Below are 18,379 nucleotides of genomic sequence, written 5' to 3'. Positions count from 1 at the left end.
CGAACCCAGCTTAAAATAAACTCTATTTAATTTTTTGTATTAAATAGGGAAACTTGTCGGCAAATAAAACGGTTTCGCAGACCCAAACGGATGTCATATCTTTCTTAGTTTATTTGATCGAGCCTCACCCTCAAGTCTTGTGTTTATCCCTTGGGGTAGATACAGGATTTGAGGTTGAGTGCTCTTTCATTTAAACTATGGAAAATATGAGGTCAGTTTGATTTCATATTTTTCTAAAATTATATATATATACGTAAATTAAAAAGTCCTTCCGAAGCGGGCGACTGGATTTCGATTCCGGCGACCGACAGCTTCTTACGGGCGACCCCCAAAAACTTTTAAAAAAAACTCTCTTTTCCCCCTTTTAAGCGCCGACAAGTTGGTTTATTGATTTCAAGACTGGTTTTTCTGGTACAACATATAGAGGCTGCATTCTCTTGCAGTGTATTGTGCAGCTTAGAGTTGCAATGCATGCAGCAGTAGCTAAGCTATGATTCTGTAGTGGAGCATCCTAGTGCCGTAGTATGCTTTGATTGTTTTTTTATTGTTTTGAGGGGCATTTACATACATATCACTTAATTCCTATTTATTTACGTATGTAACACCTAACATGTACTTATATTATAGCACCCAAATCTTTCACAACACATCAATTGTACCGCCATTTTAACTTTAAAAAATTGAAATACACCTTTTCATGCATAGGTAAGATGATATGAATGTAAAAATTGAAGTTTAGTTGTTAGATATCTTTGTTGTTTTTTTCTTTATCATCATTTCTAACCACTCCAACGGTATTTGTCTTAGGTGTGCAATTCGCCAAAGCTCTTTTTGTGCCTAGCATGTCAACATATCACAAGATTGACTCTGGTGCATCGGCAATTTCATCTGATATTTCTCAGGATGTTTCATGGCAGACTAATCTTCAAAGAGTTTGGGAAAAACTAATCCATGGAAAAAAAGGTATTTATAGTTCTAACATCTTGTATTATTTAACTTAGTTGTATTGAAAAATTAGCAAGGGTGGCTATGGTATCACCCTTAAGTGACATTTTATAAATTGGCTCGATTATAATGAAAAGTAAGAATCGACAAGGTCTAAAGAATTAAATTTAATATTAGATTTGTTATATGAAGTATAGGAACTTTGAATGGGAAGATAAGAGGTTTGATGAATACTATTGTAATAAGAAGATTAAATATTGCTTGTTTATAAGAAAATAAATAGAAAGAAAAATATCAAGGATTTTGGAGAATATTATAATTTTGCTAAATGTTGTTAAGGAATAATAAAATGTGGTTGGGCACTTGATCTTGTAGTAGATATATACTCGAAGGATACAATTGGTGTGGTTAATAGGGTTAGCGATATGGGGATTGCTATAAAAAAATCAATAAGTGAAGAAATTATAAATATGATCAAGACTTATATTTTTCAAGTTAAATTGGAAAATAGTTTATTATTATTATTATTATCATTATTTTTTTTTTTATATTGAAAAAATGTGATGAATTACTGCAATGTTGTCTGATGAAGAAATTTTAGTTATTTGAAAGGAGTTAAAATTGTAAATTGGCTCTTATAGGGTGGGTTATCTGAGGATTCATTGTGTTTGTGGAATGAGGGATATAAATACAATGATAGAACCTATATTTGGTTTCGTGGTAACTTATCATCTTGTAATAGCGAACACTTTAAAAAACCAAAATAATGCTTGATTACTTGACAAATTTGGTTGGAGTCCCTAAATCAGAAATGGATCTCTTCTTACTTCAGAGGGAGAAATTTTTTTTAAAGATTGTATGCTAATTTATAGGGAAATTTTTATCACACAACATATGCTCGTAGTTATGGATATATTTGAAGAATTAAACAAAATCAAAAGCAATTATGATCTTAAAATAAGATAGTAGAATTTAAAAGGTATGAAAATATTAATATTTCAAGATAGGTTATTAAGAGGAGTAAATTGAAATTTTTTAGTTGAACATAACCTAATATAAAATAAAATGGTTGGTTTTATTAAGTGTATTGTTCCAGAAGTTTTAGGAGAGTATAGCATTTTTAAAATTGGTGGAGCGAGGATATAAAGGGTTATGAAGAAAAATAAATGTATTTTTAGGTTTACAATGATTATAAGAGAGAAAAGTTTTATAATGAGGGCAGAGAGTAAGACAAAAGCTGTATCTTTGATGATTTATTTAATTGGCCATGCTGCTAAAGAAAGAGAAAGAGTTGAATAGCTAAGTTTATATATTAGAGATTTAGGTATGTTAATCAAATTAGATGCATTAAAAGAAAATAAAATAGGATCTTAATTTAAGCTAAAGACACGGAGGAAAGTAAAAAAAATATTACTTTGAGAAATTACTAAATGGAAGGTTCAAGAAAAAAAATATTTTAGCATGATGAATAATATAGTAAAATATATATATATATTGATCCATAAAAGTAAAGTGATGTTAGCTTTGGAAAAGATGTATGTATGTTTGGCTTCGATCCAAATGAGATACATATCGAGATTATTGAGAGTTATGATGGTTATTGTTGTGATTTGATTAAGAAATTTTTTTAGTATAATTTTAAAGGTTTAGAGGATGAGAGATGATTTGAGAAGAAATTTTGGTACCAATATTTAGGAATTAAGATGATGTTGAGATTGTTCTAAATATAGAGAAATCAAACTTACAAAGTACAAACCTGATGATTTAAAGGTGAATACGAGAACTCAGAACTTCTAAACTTGAACTTTGGTGGTAAATAGGGTTGTAAATGAACCAATGCACTCCATGAATAACTTGAACTCAACTCGATCAACGCTCGATTATGCTCATTCAAATTAGTAAATAAACAAGCTTGAACAATTTGCAAAAGCTTGGAGCTTGAACGAAGTCGAACTTGTTTGTTTATATTCATGAACATACTCGTTTGTCGTTCAACAAGTAACTTGTTAAATACTCATTATTAAGCTCGATAATAACTTGTATTATATATGACATATTATTTAAATAAAATTTAATTAGTTAGAATTTATTTAATTATAGATTTATTAGTAATATAGTACCATATCAATAATATTTTTTAGTTTAATTATTAATTATATATTTATTTTATTAATGAGTGAATGGTAGTTTAGAATAAGATATTTACATTTAAAGATAAAGTTTTAAAAGATCTTTCTTGTAGAGTATTCTTAATCTTGAATTTAATGAATTCATTTTTTATAATAATCACACTGCAATTACAAGTCATTAATGTAGATTGTCGTATTGTTATTATTTTTTTATTAATATGATTAAGGAAATGATCATCCCTATAACTTTTAGGATCAATTTAGTTCTTCCACTTACAAAATTTGAATTAGTGTAGTCCGATCAATAAGAATTATGTAACTAATTAGTAAAGTTCAAAGATTTTAGAGTTCATAATCGACAAATTAGTAGTTGTGATTAAAATTTCAAAATTTTTTGTATGAAAATCTAGATTTTAATTTGAATGCTCGTTTAAATACTTGTTCACTTGTTGTAAAGAAATCAATTACAAATCAAGTTCAAACATTGAAAAAGTTAAACAAATCAAGCTTGAACAATGTATGAAAGCTTGACACAAGCTCAAGCAGAACATGAACAACTTATAATTATACCAAGCCAAGTCGGAACAATGATATACTCAGCTCGGCTTAGGCTCGATTATAGCCCTTGTGATAAATAATGAAAATAACCAACCAATAAAGAAATTTGCTATCTTTTGTTTTTTAAGAAAACTACAAAGAAGCTAAAAATGTGAGCCTGATACATGATTGCCTAATGTACGTACGCAGTTTTAAATGAGGGTCACTATCAAATTCTTTCTTGTTAAACAGACAATACGAAGTGAAACAATTACTTATATATTCCAAATCTAATAGAAATCTAAGATTTGTTGGACAAAAAAAATGGCTGGGATACTAGACTATTTTATCACTGCAGAACAAAAATGTTGGCGCTTTTGCATACTTTCTATACAGTAATGAATCCTTATTTTTCTGTTGGGGCATTTACCTACTAGCCACCTTATTTTTATGTATTTAAATATCTAACACCTAAACTTTAGTTTTTACATTTTTACCACCCAAATCTTTTAGATCACATAAAAAAGACAACTATTTTAACTATTAAAAAGTGAAATACACCTTTTCATGCATAGATAAGGTGCTATGTATGTTAAAATTGAAGTTTAGGTGTTAGATATGTGAATACAATAGAATTGAGTTGTATGTATGTAAATCTTCCTTTTCTCTTTCGCATTTTGTTTATGCTTTGCAATGCATATTGGCACAATTGACGGTATTCTTGTTTTGTCAGATGCTACTATCGACAACTGTTTAAACTCGGAGAAATTGACGAGTCTGTCTTCTGCGGGATTATTTTCTGAAGATTCTTTGCAGAGGCGTGATCAAGCAGAAAATAAGTTCCCTAACAGTGCAGTCATTCCATCATTGCCTTTGACAGTAAAGTTGTTGAGGGATTGTGTGAGAGAAAACCCCACTCTTCGACTTCAGGTAAGATTGCATAAACATGAGTAGATTTTGTTGTTTTTGGTTTCATGGAGGATTTGATTTGCATGGTCAAACTGCAATTTTAGAGGTCCTTTCTATTGTTTAAATTGGCATTTACATACATAGCACACAATTCTTATGTAATTATATATCTAACACCCAAACATTCATATTTACTTGGATACCACTCAAATATTTAACATCACATCAAACCGATTAATTTTGAGCCTGTTTGGCTTGATTCAAACTATCTTTGAGCCAGCTTGAAATCGTGAACTTCTTTTAAATATTTTTAGAATAAATAGTTAATTTGCAGTGTATGAACATATATGGTACCCACATACATATGTACTCATTTAGGCATGCTTTAAATTTAAAAAATATGCATACTATTTATATTTCGAGTTGTTCTTAGATCAGCCCGATTCGATCCATGCCCAGCTCGGAATCAACTTGAAGATCAGTCTAGGTAAAAAAATTCAACCCATGGCTCGGCTCATTTAGCTTGATTCACACTCTATTCGAGCCAAAAATCAATTCTAAATTTGAGTTATCTTTGATCCAATAGCTAAAATCTCAGCCTAAGTAGAACCATCATTTATTCTGTGTGCATTTACATTCATACAACCCAATTCCGATATATTTGCATATTTAACACCTAAAGATTACATTTTACTTTTATGCAAACAAAATCTTTAATATCACAGCAGTAATACTTACTATTTTAAAAATGAGATACACCTTTTCATGCTTAGGAATTTTTATAAAATTGAAGTTTGTGTTAAATATGTAAATACATAATAATTAAGAGGTATGTATGTAAATCTAAATTTTACATTTTTAACCTGTGTTGTAAACTCAGGTTCTGGTGACTGGATCCTTGCATTTAGTTGGCGATGTCTTGAGGCTCCTGAAGAGATGATTGGAATGAGAGTCCCAAAGCTATCCCTTATGAACTCTCGTGTAAGTTTCTCACTCGCCAAAATTCTCTGTATCACGAATTCTGTAATTTGTACATCATGGAAGGTTTATTCGTAATTAATTACTTGTTTCATTAAATCAAATGATTTATTCATCTTATTTTTTTAATAATGTATAACTCATTTATTTAGAGGGATCAGAGGATGCCCAAACTGCTACTCAATATGTCCTTATTGTTGTTGTATTAAGCGGATCCGTCGCTGAAAATGAAATTTTGCTTTCTGTTTGAAGGGTTTGACTTCCTCTATGATTTCCGATACAATTTTTAGGGGATTTACATACATACCATCCAATTCTTATTAAATTTCATATATAATACCCAAAACTTTAATATTATGCACATACCAACCAATTCTTCCCCATTGTCGCATCTAGCACTGTTACAATGTCATATGGATGGGAGTTTTAGAGATTTTTGTACGCTGTGTTCTCGTTGCTGCGGTCAACTCGGGGAGGAAGATGGGAGTTTTAGAGGTCTTTTTTATGCAGTGATCCGGTCAAACGAACGAGCGACACGGCGGAACGAGGAATATTGGAGTTTTTGGAGGAATTTGTATGCCGCATTTCTATTGTTGTGGTCGACTGGAGGAACAACAAGATGGAAGGAGGAAGATGGGGGTGGTTGAAGAGGTTTTCAAATTGGTCAAATTGATTGCGAGCAAATCCGAAATTCAAAAGATATAACCAATCAAACTTTTAATAAACTTGAAATAAATGATTTGGTTATGTTCAAATTGAACATTATCAAACTAAAATTTAGTTAGTTGGAGGGTAATTATGAACAGGTGTCAAGAGTTACATAGTATAATATAAATTTAATAGTATAATATAAATTTAATTTCATGAATCCTCAGTATAATTTTAATTTTAAAGCATTATTTCTATGTATATTGTGAAGGTAATCAGTTTTTAAAGGTGAGTGCCAACTTGTCCACATTATATAAATCTGAGTAGAATTTAGAATTTGGTGTTTATGTCCGTCGTCTGGTAATAGTGGTATTTTTAATTTGATGTGATGCCAGATTTGGGTGGTATCTATGTAAATATGAAATTTTAGGGGTTAGATATGTAAACATCTAAGAATTGTGTGACATATATCGAAATGCCCCCTAATATTTAATTCAATTATATCACTCATATGACATCAAATGAGTGGATTGATGGTCCAAATACATGCATGATAAAGATCATATATATATATACAGAGAAAACCATAGCTGTAATCAAAGCATTTACATAACAATTATTTCAAATGCAGTGTACATATAGCTAACAATTATAAGTCGCTCTTAAATGTCCAACCATAAAACCAATAAAATCAATCCAGAATTATATTGAAAGATGACTTTAATGTTTACAGGTCACCCAAAACTTGCTAATCCTAAAATTCTCACTCAAGTATCAAAATTCATGGTAAAAATTCAAACCCATATTATTCATTTTAATCAATTTCTCAATAGTTTAATCGTCGCACTCAGAAATATATCGATTCCGTAGTTTAAAAAAAAATCACCTTATAAAAATCAATGTTTCGGGCGGTCTGAATGTAATTATCCCTTAATTTAAACTAATTATTTACTTTGCTATAGCAAAAAAACCACCACAAAATTGCAATTATTTTTAAAACAAAAAAAATCTTTCTTAAAAAAAAAAAGACATGTTCAGAGAGTATTATTTGGAAGGCCATTGCAACATAATTATAGCTCAAATATATGATGAAAACACCTAAACTGGATCCCCAAAAAATGAAGAGAAGCTGTAGAAGCCCTCATAATAATTAAAGACTTAATTTTGTGGTGATGTTAGTTGCCTCAAGTTGTATTTGGCAAGTTCTTTATACTTCTCAACCACTCCAATCATGCAGATTGTCTGCAATGAAAAGAAAGGAAATATTTTTTATCATATTAAAAATTAAAAATGAAACAATTTAATATCTTAAAAACTATAATGCACTCCAAGACTTGCTCATTGGCAAAGCCCTTCCTTTTCAAATGCGGAGGGAAGCTATGATGTATTAAAAATGTTACCTTGGCAATTTGAACTATAATGGTTTTATCTGGCTTGTTAAGATCCACAGTATGCGGCGAAGGAACAGATTTCGCCACAGCATTTATGATGCTCATCCTCTCAATGCCCGTATTTGAACGTGCTTCGTACAATACTGCAAACTGTAGATAATAATGACACAGAATAAGTACATTCAACCAAAATGCTTAATTTTTTTGCAAGATATTCCTGATATACAAATATTTGCACTTAATAGTTGCAAAATTATACACAAAGTAAGAACAGAAATCTTTTCAAAATAGTATTTGATACATAAGATCTCTCTTTAAATTTCATTGTTATGGGATTGAACAAAATCACTGTTCAGTAAGTTGAAAGAATTACAAAATCTTGAAAACAGTCATTTCGAAGCGAAGATCTAAAAAACAAAGAATGTCAAAATAATCCTTCTATGTAAAAAAGAACTGAAACACAAGAGAAGAACACAACAAGCAAGCTTTACCTTCAGGGGAGAAGAAGTATCAAGAGGGAAGTATTGCTCAATTAATGGTTTTATTGACTTTGAAATTTCCTCTTCCGATGCATAGCATGTTACTTCGGCTGGCAGAACTCTCAGAATAAATCTACATAAAATATTCAGAAGATTTACAAACATACCACTTAATTCCTATGTATTTACGTATCTAATACCTAAACTCCAATTTTTACATATAATTTTTGATGTGATATGAAAGATTTGGAGGGTATAAATGTTAAAAGTAAAGTTTAGGTGTAGATATGTGAATGCATAAGATTTGGGTGGTATGTATGCAAATGGGCAAAAACATTTCCAAGTTTAATTCAGTATTCCGAATGACACACGAGATGATGCACAATTAAGGAATTAGGTACCTAGACATGTGTTTTTTTGTAACTGCAGCTGAACTTATCATTTTATGTGCGATGGCAACTGGACCGGGATCTCCAGGCCTTCTATGCATTTGAACGAAGATGCAGCCATTACAACCAGAATCAAGGCTGACAAAATGTCTCTTTTTCAACAGCAGGAAACGTGTTGAAATCAGTGAGCATTGATTTTCAACAATAATGAAAAAGATATGTTTTAACAATTTAAATAAGGCATTTAAAATTCTTGCAGATTAATTGGGAATCTTACAAGTAACAGATCATGGCAACAAATAAGAGAATTTAGAAAACATTAGAAAAAAATGAGATGGTAGTTAAGCTAATGCTGCAACATAGATTGTGATTAAATAAGTGATTGTCCAACCAAAAACTTCGTTATGGATAATAAACACAAGGGAAATTAACTTAACTAGTACACATTTCTTATATATTTGCATTTCTCACACCTAAACTTTCATATTTATTACATAGCACTAGGTGCTTCAAACCTATGCATGAAAATGTCTATATCACTTTAAAAAGGTGGTCATAAAGCTATTTTTTGATGTGATAATAAAGATTTGAGTTCTCTGCATGTAAAATGAAGTTTAGGTGTGAGATACGCAAATACATGAGAATTGTGTGCTATGCATGTAAAATGTAAGATAAAGTTAAGCATCAAAAGGAAATATAAAACAGCTTGCTCCTACTGAAACAATTTGGCAAATGCTTGATAAACCTCTGTTTTAATCTGGCACATCTGACAATCAAGGTGCAGTTTTGTAGAAAGGGTTCACTTCCCCAAACAAATTCTACGTGAATGCTTAATAAACCTCCATTTTGCTACGAACAAATAGTTTTCACATGAAAAATCAAAAACTAATTTGGCCGAGCAAGCGATCGACAGTAAATTATATTAGCAAGTCTAGTGGAGGAGCCAGGATTTTCTTAGGGGGTACAAATTGAAAATTTTAAAAATAACATCAATATTTTATAAATTAATATTTATAACTACAAACTCTTTGAGAGAGCACAATTGAGTATTTTCTTGTGAATATCATATGCATGCAAGCAAAAATATAAGATACAAAAGTAGAATTTTAAATTTTGGGATGGGGCACATGCCCCAGTTTTAAATACCCCCTTGCTAGCAACATGCAAGCTTATTTGAATAAATTATTCCTGCAAAAGGTTTCATGACTTCTAAAAACTGCAATTCTGAAGAAGTAGTCATAATTTAAGGCTTCTACCAGTCAAAGATGTTCGAGTTCATTTTAGGGCACAGTGAATCTTTCATTTTTTTAGGGGGCATTTACATACATAGCACACAATTCTTATTTATTTACATATCTCACCTAAACTTACATATTTACACACATAGCACCTGAATTTTCTAATATCACATAAAAAATAGCACTATTGTCATTTTTCAAAAGTGAAATACACCTTTTCATGCATAGGTTTAAAGAACCAAAGTGATATGTATGTAAATATGAAAGTTTACATGTGAGATATGAAAATACATAAGAATTGTGTGCTACGTATGTAAATTTCGCTTTTTTCTTCAACTTCCAGAGTGTTTGATTGTCATAGCATTTTCCATTAAAAATAATGAAAGAGAGATGATAACAATAACCTTGTGCATGTTTCTTCAGTCAATAGTCAGCTACTATAAAAAATCATCTTTACATATTTTCCAGATATAAAACTAAATCTCAGAATTATTGAAATGCTTGTTTATCATGGCAATCAAAAGTGGTACTCATCTTGACTCAAATTGAATTCATTAAAACCATTTCTGTAACACTTATGGCAAAATAACAATGGTGATAGAACAACTCATTTGGCACCTAAAGATTTTGTGGCGTAGGCATAATAATATGAAAAATAAAGCCATGTCAGGCTGTTAATAAAACAGAGAAAAAAAAACTTCAGAATTTAGGAAGGTACTCGGAATACATGAACCTCTATCAAATTGACAATGCACCAACTCATAAGATAAATTATTGAAAAATGAAACTGAAATCGTGATTTAATAATAATATGAAGGGAACATTCCCTAAACACCACAAAATTCTTATGTATTTACATATCTAATACCTAAATTTTCATAATTACATTTGCAACGCTTTGTTGACATAAACATATTCATGAAAATGTGCATTTCACTTTTAAAAAGATAATGTTGGCAGTAATTTCAATATTATGTTAAAGATTTGAGTGGTATGTATGTAAATATGAATGTCTAGGTGTTAGATATGCAACTACCTAAGAATTATTTGGTATGTATGTAAATGCTCCTAATACGAATTGCCACATGCTTGGACAAGAAAGAAGACGAGAAAGAAATAAAGCATGACTAAAAAAATTCCAAATCGCACTTCATATAGCTTACCTTGCTCCTGTCGCCTAACTCTCTAAGCTCATCTTCAATTAGTTCATCAATGGGCTTATTCTTCGTAACAACCAAGTCGACATTTTCACATGTCGGTGGATCATTTTCAAGGCGTTGCCTCTTCGCAGGTATTGAATCATTCTTTTGTGCTTGTTTCTCATCTTGATTATCCTCCCTTTGAGGAGAGTCGTCCTCCAACTTTCCGTTCTTATTTTCAATGGGTCTCTTACTCTCTTCTTCGTGATCTTGGACTTCGTCTTTTGCAAGAGATTCATCTTCATCACTAGAAGAATCAGAATCTTCAAATTTAATTATCTTGTTTAATGGTTTATTGGGAATTGTTTTGCTCTTAGAACCAGAATCCGACCCATGAACTAGCTCCTCGTAAAACTGCGTGGAATATCAAATCATTAATAAAAGTAAAAGCATATACATGTAAATCTTACTACGAGCGAATAAATCCAGCACAACTGCTTCTCCATTACTAAATGTTTCATACTTGCAAACTAACATATTATTTGCTGAAGATAATAAGAAAAATTTATATGGTGAAAAAGAATGATGGGGTTGTAGAGGGATATGGGAAAAAACTTTCAATAAATGTGATTTCATAAATGTAACTCCAACTTAACAAAAAAACAGATGTGCCTATCTTCTTAAACTTTCTTTTCTATTAAAATATTTACAAAACCATACATACCGCTCACATCTTATTTATTTACATACTTAACACCTAAACATTATGTTTTACATTTATGTCACCCAAATCGTTCATATCACATCAAAAATATCACTATTTTAACTTTTAAAAAGTGAAATTCACAATTTTAATGCATAAGTATGGTGGCATATATGTGAAAATTGAAGTTCAGGTGTTAGATACGTAAATACAAATAATTGATTACAATCTATGTAAATCTTCCTTAAGAAATTTACAGAACCATAACTGACACAATCAAAGTTGTTTAGATTTTTAAAAAAATGGGCCATGGATAGCTACGTAAATATCAAAAGAAGAATATGACGGAGTGAGAGAGAAGAAAGAAGAGAGCAACACAACAAATCAAATTGCAGGGGGAAGCAACAAGAAAAGATATTCTATGAAAAGCAACCGTGATCATTTCTTTTACCATAAGATGGGATTATTCATAAAGACCTAGCTAAGACAACTAGTGCTTTGTTTGGTTGAGCTTTTTCATTCTTAAAATTTTTTAAAAAAGCTATTTTAAGGAAGAAAGCTTTTTAAAGTTAAATAATCAAAACGCACCGAAAAAGTATGAAAATGGAGTTTTTAAGTAGTTCTTCTAAAAAAGCATAACAACAAAAAAAATTATTAAATAAATAAATGATCTTCTGATGAAACATAGCAGTTGGGTAGTTTAACCAAATGAGGCCGAAGACTGTATAAATAAGAAAGTCACAGAATTCACAAATGATTCTAAACTTAAAATTAGATTTTAGACATTTGCACGCATGCAGACACCGGATATGCGCGTAGATTAAATAATCGAAACCACTATGGATTACATGGAAGTTGAGAGGTACAAAAAGGTTGAAAAAATATAGATCCTCAATATTTATCTACTTATTGGCTAATTTCTCATACATGCATCTAAAATCTTCTATGTTGCATTGACATAAATATGCACAACAACGGCATAACAACAATATCAAAATATTGGACAAAGGCATGGGTTGGATGTGTGAGTAGATTCTTCACATCAAGAATTGATTGCTAAATTAAAAATTGATTAAGATGAGAAATAAAATCACAGATGTCATAATGTAAGCAAATCCTCTTATGAGAATTTTAACAACATTTAAACCGTAAGTCCAAAATTTATCTAAAAAATGAAAAGAGAATGCCAGTGAGTGGTAGCATTATTTGAGATGGTATATTTTTCCTTCAAGATTTTGGACAAAAAATCACATTTTCAAATATTACCCAAAATGCCAAACTTAACATCCATTTAATTATTCATGTCACTGGCATATTATTGTTGTGTTTGGAGAGATGACATACTTTTTTTTATATTTGGCATGTCTTCTATGATCAAAACATGTAAAACGCATGCATGTGTTTGACACTTGTAGGGAGAATGTTACACCGAAGTTTAGCCTTTTAATATTATTGTTGTCGTTAGTATAAATAGGGTTAATAAGTTTAGGGTTGGGGGCATGCATGATATTGGGTCTTGTATCTTGTGGTTAGGGTTTAGAAGAGATTTCACTGTTCACATCGTACCTTGAGACTTAGTCGCAATTTGACCTAGCTGAGAGCCAATGACTGGATCGACACTTATAGACCTGACCAACCATGTGATGCATCACACGATCGAAGCTTGTGAGGAAGAACGACAAGATAGCAACATATACAAGCCACCTTCGTGACCGGAAGCAACGATCGGCGTGCCTTAGTCAGGCGAGGAAATGTTCCCAGCCATAGAGAAAAGGTTTTCCTCCCTTAAAACCCGATTCAAGAGATTAGAAGGCTTATTGAGATGCAATCCAAGACCCCATCGGCGGCTTAATTTGTAAACCAAAACCAATGATTGACCAAAGAATCCGTGGATAAATTGATAGGAAAATAGATTGGACGAGAGGAACATGAGGAGAAAATCATCAAACATCAAGAACCTCTACTATGTCTCCAATGGGGGGTGGATTTGAAATTTTCAAGGGACGGTGTTGGGCCAAAACATGGAGAAGAGGTTGTGCAAGGAAAATGAAAGAGTAAAAAGGAGATAAGTCGGGATTGGATATGACTATGATTGATGGAGGAAGTTTTATCATATATACATGATGAAAAAAACCGGATGGAGAGAAAGTTAAGGCGAAGATGCTAGGGTTAGAAAGTTAAAAATGTCGATCTTCAACAGAAAATACACACATGGGGTGTATCGAGTGAAGCGATATTTCACTATATGACTAGATAATTGTAGCCCCCAAAGAGAAGAAAAAGAAAGCCCTAGCATGGTTAAAAGGCCTCACTTAAATGATGGTTGACTTTGATTAGTTAGGTTGCCTACTTATATTCTATATTTTCATTTTTAATGGGTATAATTATGAATTTTGGAAGATCAAGGAGCAAACATACTAAGAGCTTAGGGGTTGTGGTTATATGTTATGGTAGGTTATTAATAGCAAGCATACGAGAGCCAACACTCTAGAAACAAGTGGTAAGCTCGAGGCCAATTTTATGAAGTATGCAATAATATTATGAATAGTTCAACAAGTAATTGCAAAAAACATATTTTCCCTAATTATGAAAGAAAGAAAGGCCACAAAGGCACGGAAAAATTTACAAAAAAATATTTAGAAGTGATGGCAAGTTAAGAGTAATTAACTTCAATCTCTCCATACAAAAGAAGGAAATTTTAAAATGAAAGGAGGAACTATGATAGAATATTTCAAAAGTAGCAAAGGTGATGAATCAAATAAAGACTTGTGGAGAAAAAACTAGCAATGTAGGGAAGATTTAATTAACACGCCTGAAATATATGACTAGATAATTGTAGCCCCCAAAGAGAAGAAAAAGAAAGCCCTAGCATGGTTAAAAGGCCTCACTTAAATGATGGTTGACTTTGATTAGTTAGGTTGCCTACTTATATTCTATATTTTCATTTTTAATGGGAATAATTATGAATTTTCAAAGATCAAGGAGCAAACATACTAAGAGCTTAGGGGTTGTGGTTATATGTTATGGTAGGTTATCAATAGCAAGCATATGAGAGCCAACACTCTAGAAACAAGCGGTAAGCTCGAGGCCAATTTTATGAAGTATGCAATAATATTATGAATAGTTCAACAAGTAGATGCAAAAAATATATTTTCCCTAATTATGAAAGAAAGAAAGGCCAAAAAGGCACGGAAAATTTTACAATAAAATATTTAGAAGTGATGGTCAGTTAAGAGTAACAAACTTCAATCTCTCCATACAAAAGAAGAAAATTTAGAAATGAAAGGAGGAACTGATAGAATATTTCATAAGAAGCAAAGGTGATGAATCAAATAAAGACTTGTGGAGAAAAAACTAGCATTGTAGGGAAGACTTAATTAACACACCTGAAATATATGACTAGATAGTTGTAGCCACCAAAGAGAAGAAAAGATTTGAAGAAATTATTACCACAAGATTGAGATCTATAGCCTAACTCACGAGCAAAGAAAAAAATACATTTTGAGATCAATTAAAAGTACATACAACTTGTAGAAAAGAAAAAGCATGAAAAAAAATTATTTTTTTGAGAAAATAAGTTAACAGCAAAATAGACCAAAGTATGAGAAAAACATAAATCCTAAGAACTCTAGAGTCCCAAACAAAATTTGTAAAGAGCCAAAGCATAAAAATTTGAGTGCATGTGAAAAATTAAAAAAAAAAACACAATGCTTTCATTACAATAGATTCGAGTGCAGATGAAAAAGGTCTCAATGCTTTCCGTGCAAAAGATTTGGACATTTGAGAAAAAATATCCAAACTAAAGAATAATAATGCATTAGCTATGATCTTTAAAGTAAAAAATCAAAGGATTTCAAAAGTGATAATGGAAAGAAATAGAAATTTTCCTGATGCCCGTACCAGAGATTATGGAATATAGAATTTGATAAGTTTTGCAAGGAGGGCGAAATATGATTATAGAATTTGATTAAAAATTTGCTCAAATGTTGCATCTTGAACCGAACTCCATATACGACGCTTCTTCAGAGTTCAACCATAGTGCCAAAATCAAACATTTTTAAGCAAGAAAAGAACCAAACCAAAACTGACACAGAAACCCACACAGAAACCCAAAAAAAAAAAAAATCTCAACTTTTCTTTGAGAAGGGAAAAATATACGAAGGCTAACAAATTAGGCAAAGCCCCAAGGGTAATTTAAAAATAAAAACTTAGAGGCGGAGGGATGAATACCGATTCGAGGAGATTTAGGGCTTCGTTTGCGGCTTGTCGCTCCCTTCCGCCATCACAAGTGATGAAGAAACCCTGCACCCCTGGCCGAAGAGGATACAACCCCTTCCTAACAACTTTCTGCAGAATTCAAAGTTCCATGAAATGCGAATATTATAATTCGATCGCAAAATAATAATTGCAAAGAAAAAAAAGCGGAGAGAGCATTACGCCGTGGGGCAAAAATTTCCTCTTTTTGCCTTTGCTGCTGTTGTTATTGGAGGCGGGCTTGTTTTCAGCCGCCATTGAGAACCTCTGGGATGCACTTGAGGACGAGCAGCAGTGCAGAGGAGTCGCCCTTTCCTCTAGTTATGATATAAAATTGATAAATAAATATGTTATATTATAATTATCTCAAAATACATTTCATTCTGATAATATTTGACCAATTTGAGTTAGGATAAATTGAGTTAAAATTTGTCCTTAATAACATAATGTAATAGTTTGGTACATTTTGTTTAGGTTTAATTCTATTTATCATTTATTAAAAAAACTTATTTACATTAATGTCCAAATAATCAAGATTAAGTTCTAATTACACAAAACTAATTAGTTGTTTAGATTTAATTATACATATTAACTTTTATTTTATTAATTATTTAAAAATAAAATCTCTTTTTTGAAATATTAAAAATTTATATTAATTTGATGAGGGCCGCGCGTACGCGAATCCCCCCTACCACAAATTATGACGTCCACTCTACCACTTGGGCAGATGGTAGACCAGCGCCCCTTCAGAGTGCAATGAAGGTCGCGGATCTCATTCCTGATCACCCGTATGACCCCGTCCAGGTAAGTATGGAGCAAAGGCTTCGAGTTTCGTCTTAAATATCCAAGCCGCGCCTTTACTTTCATAACTCTAGCGATGTGGGACTAAAATGGTTCCACGCAATTCCACCCTTTACGCGGTAGACCATTAACATAAAAATGCATTATGATTAAATTCGTAATTTATATTTTCATGGATGCGGATGAAAACTATTGCTAGTGCTTATATGGGAGAAAAATAATGCAAAAGAAAAATTAAATTTAACACCATATTTTGATAAATTATAATTACAAAATAAGGCTGTAAGTATTATTATGCATTTTATTTAAAGCTTCAACATTGATTTTGATGTGCCTCCCTAATTTCAATCATTATATGAAATTGAACTTTTTAACAAATGATTTATAGTGAAATGATCAATATCATTTATAACCTCACCATTTAATAATTATTTAATTTATTTAATTATATAGAAAAATGAAGGGTTAGAGCACAAATAACTCTAGTCGTGTTATCTTCATGATTTTAAATCTAGAGGTTCTCAAACTTTCTCTGATTTATCATTTCTTATAAGATTTGTGGGATTATGTTTCTTCTCCTATCAACATCATATAATATCATGTATATAGTATTTTGCTAGGATTATAAATCCTTACACTTATTGGCTAGCAAGTTGTCATAGAAAAAAAAAAGATTAAAACGAAATGCAACAGATAATAAATGCAATAATATATTAAAAACTACATTATAAAGTTTTCTAAAATATCAAGATACCTAAACTTGTATAAATTATGCCAAATTCAAAATAAAAAATAAAAAAAAAATTAAACATAAATAATTTTTTGAACTGGCTCATCTTATCAAAATAGGTCAAAGGCCACTAAAATTGAACTCTCACCCTCACTCTCTCTCATATGACTCTTATAATCGTTTTGGATTGGTTATAGTTTTTTGAAAGGAGGTTGTAAAATTATGGTGTAGAAATCAACTATTTACAAAGTTGCAGTAAAAATTATGAATATATATATATATATATATATATATATTCAAAAAATCAAACAATAATTTTCTTACAACCACCACATTTTCACAAGTTAAGTTCGAAAAAAATTCACCACAAAAATCTCTGAAAGCAGTAAGAAATTAATTTTTCAAACAAAGATGTAGTGACAGTTTGAACCATAAAATCAACATAAAACTGTCTCATCATCTCCTCATTTTTTTCTTCTTTCTCTCAATTTTAAAGAATAAAACGAAGCTCTACTGTAGTATAGATACATAAAGGGTACATATTAAATTATGTAATTATTGCTTGAAATTTAAAACTTCACAAATTGAAAAAAGGAATTCCCTAACTCCAAAAAACTTATTTGCACAAGCATATGCCTATGCCTTAAAATATTTTAGTTGAATAAGCAAGCCATTATTTTTATACCTATAGAATTCATATAAATAGGAAAAAAACCTTTATAAAGTAAAGCTCATAATACTCTATAAAATGATAAAAATAATTTATGGATCATACTTACAATGAATTCAAACAAATATATTTGAAGATTATAAATTAAAAGTCTAGCTTATAAATTTTCAAGGGATTATATTAATTTTTCTTCACCAAATATTTATAAAATTATTCAAAGATCAAAATAAGTCCATTTTAATAAATAAGCCAGAACATCCAATTTATTAAAAATATATTTATACAAATATACTTAAAAAAAACATATTCTTTAGACAATTATGATAAATTTCAAAATTATATAATATATGTCGATATCACACAACTAGTGATTTTTCATTAAGATGTGTCTCCTTGCCTTTCAGCTTCAAATAATTAAGTATGTTGTTCATGTGTTAGA

General features: G+C 30.9%; 2 protein-coding genes across 6 annotated transcripts in view; one reads left to right on the top strand and one right to left on the bottom strand.

Moving 5' to 3' along the window:
• The window catches only part of LOC110028320 (folylpolyglutamate synthase-like), a 63,107-nt gene extending 57,366 nt beyond the window's left edge, over positions 1-5,741 (top strand). For 3 of the 5 annotated variants that reach the window (XM_020730125.1, XM_020730123.1, XM_020730122.1), the window contains 3 exons: positions 808-963; positions 4,345-4,541; positions 5,401-5,741. In XM_020730125.1, coding sequence (XP_020585784.1) covers positions 808-963; positions 4,345-4,541; positions 5,401-5,460 — 413 coding nt within the window. In that variant the 3' untranslated portion in view covers positions 5,461-5,741. Of the gene's footprint in view, positions 1-807; positions 964-4,342; positions 4,542-4,953; positions 5,025-5,400 lie in introns of those variants that run through there. The other 2 variants (XM_020730124.1, XM_020730126.1) reach the window with 2 other exon arrangements.
• A 1,438-nt stretch (positions 5,742-7,179) lies between these two features.
• Positions 7,180-16,049, bottom strand: LOC110028306 (THUMP domain-containing protein 1 homolog). Its single transcript, XM_020730098.1, has 7 exons — positions 15,923-16,049; positions 15,716-15,832; positions 10,807-11,196; positions 8,418-8,557; positions 8,029-8,149; positions 7,547-7,687; positions 7,180-7,388 (listed from the first exon to the last, which is right to left on the bottom strand). Exons 1-7 carry the CDS (start codon positions 15,995-15,997, stop codon positions 7,305-7,307), a joined length of 1,068 nt encoding a protein of 355 aa, XP_020585757.1. The 5' UTR covers positions 15,998-16,049; the 3' UTR covers positions 7,180-7,304.
• Positions 16,050-18,379: the final 2,330 nt, after the last annotated feature.

Source organism: Phalaenopsis equestris, unplaced genomic scaffold, assembly GCF_001263595.1.
Source record: "Phalaenopsis equestris unplaced genomic scaffold, ASM126359v1 Scaffold000511, whole genome shotgun sequence".
Taxonomy (NCBI): domain Eukaryota; kingdom Viridiplantae; phylum Streptophyta; class Magnoliopsida; order Asparagales; family Orchidaceae; genus Phalaenopsis; species Phalaenopsis equestris.
This window is presented reverse-complemented; position numbering and strand designations above follow the sequence as displayed.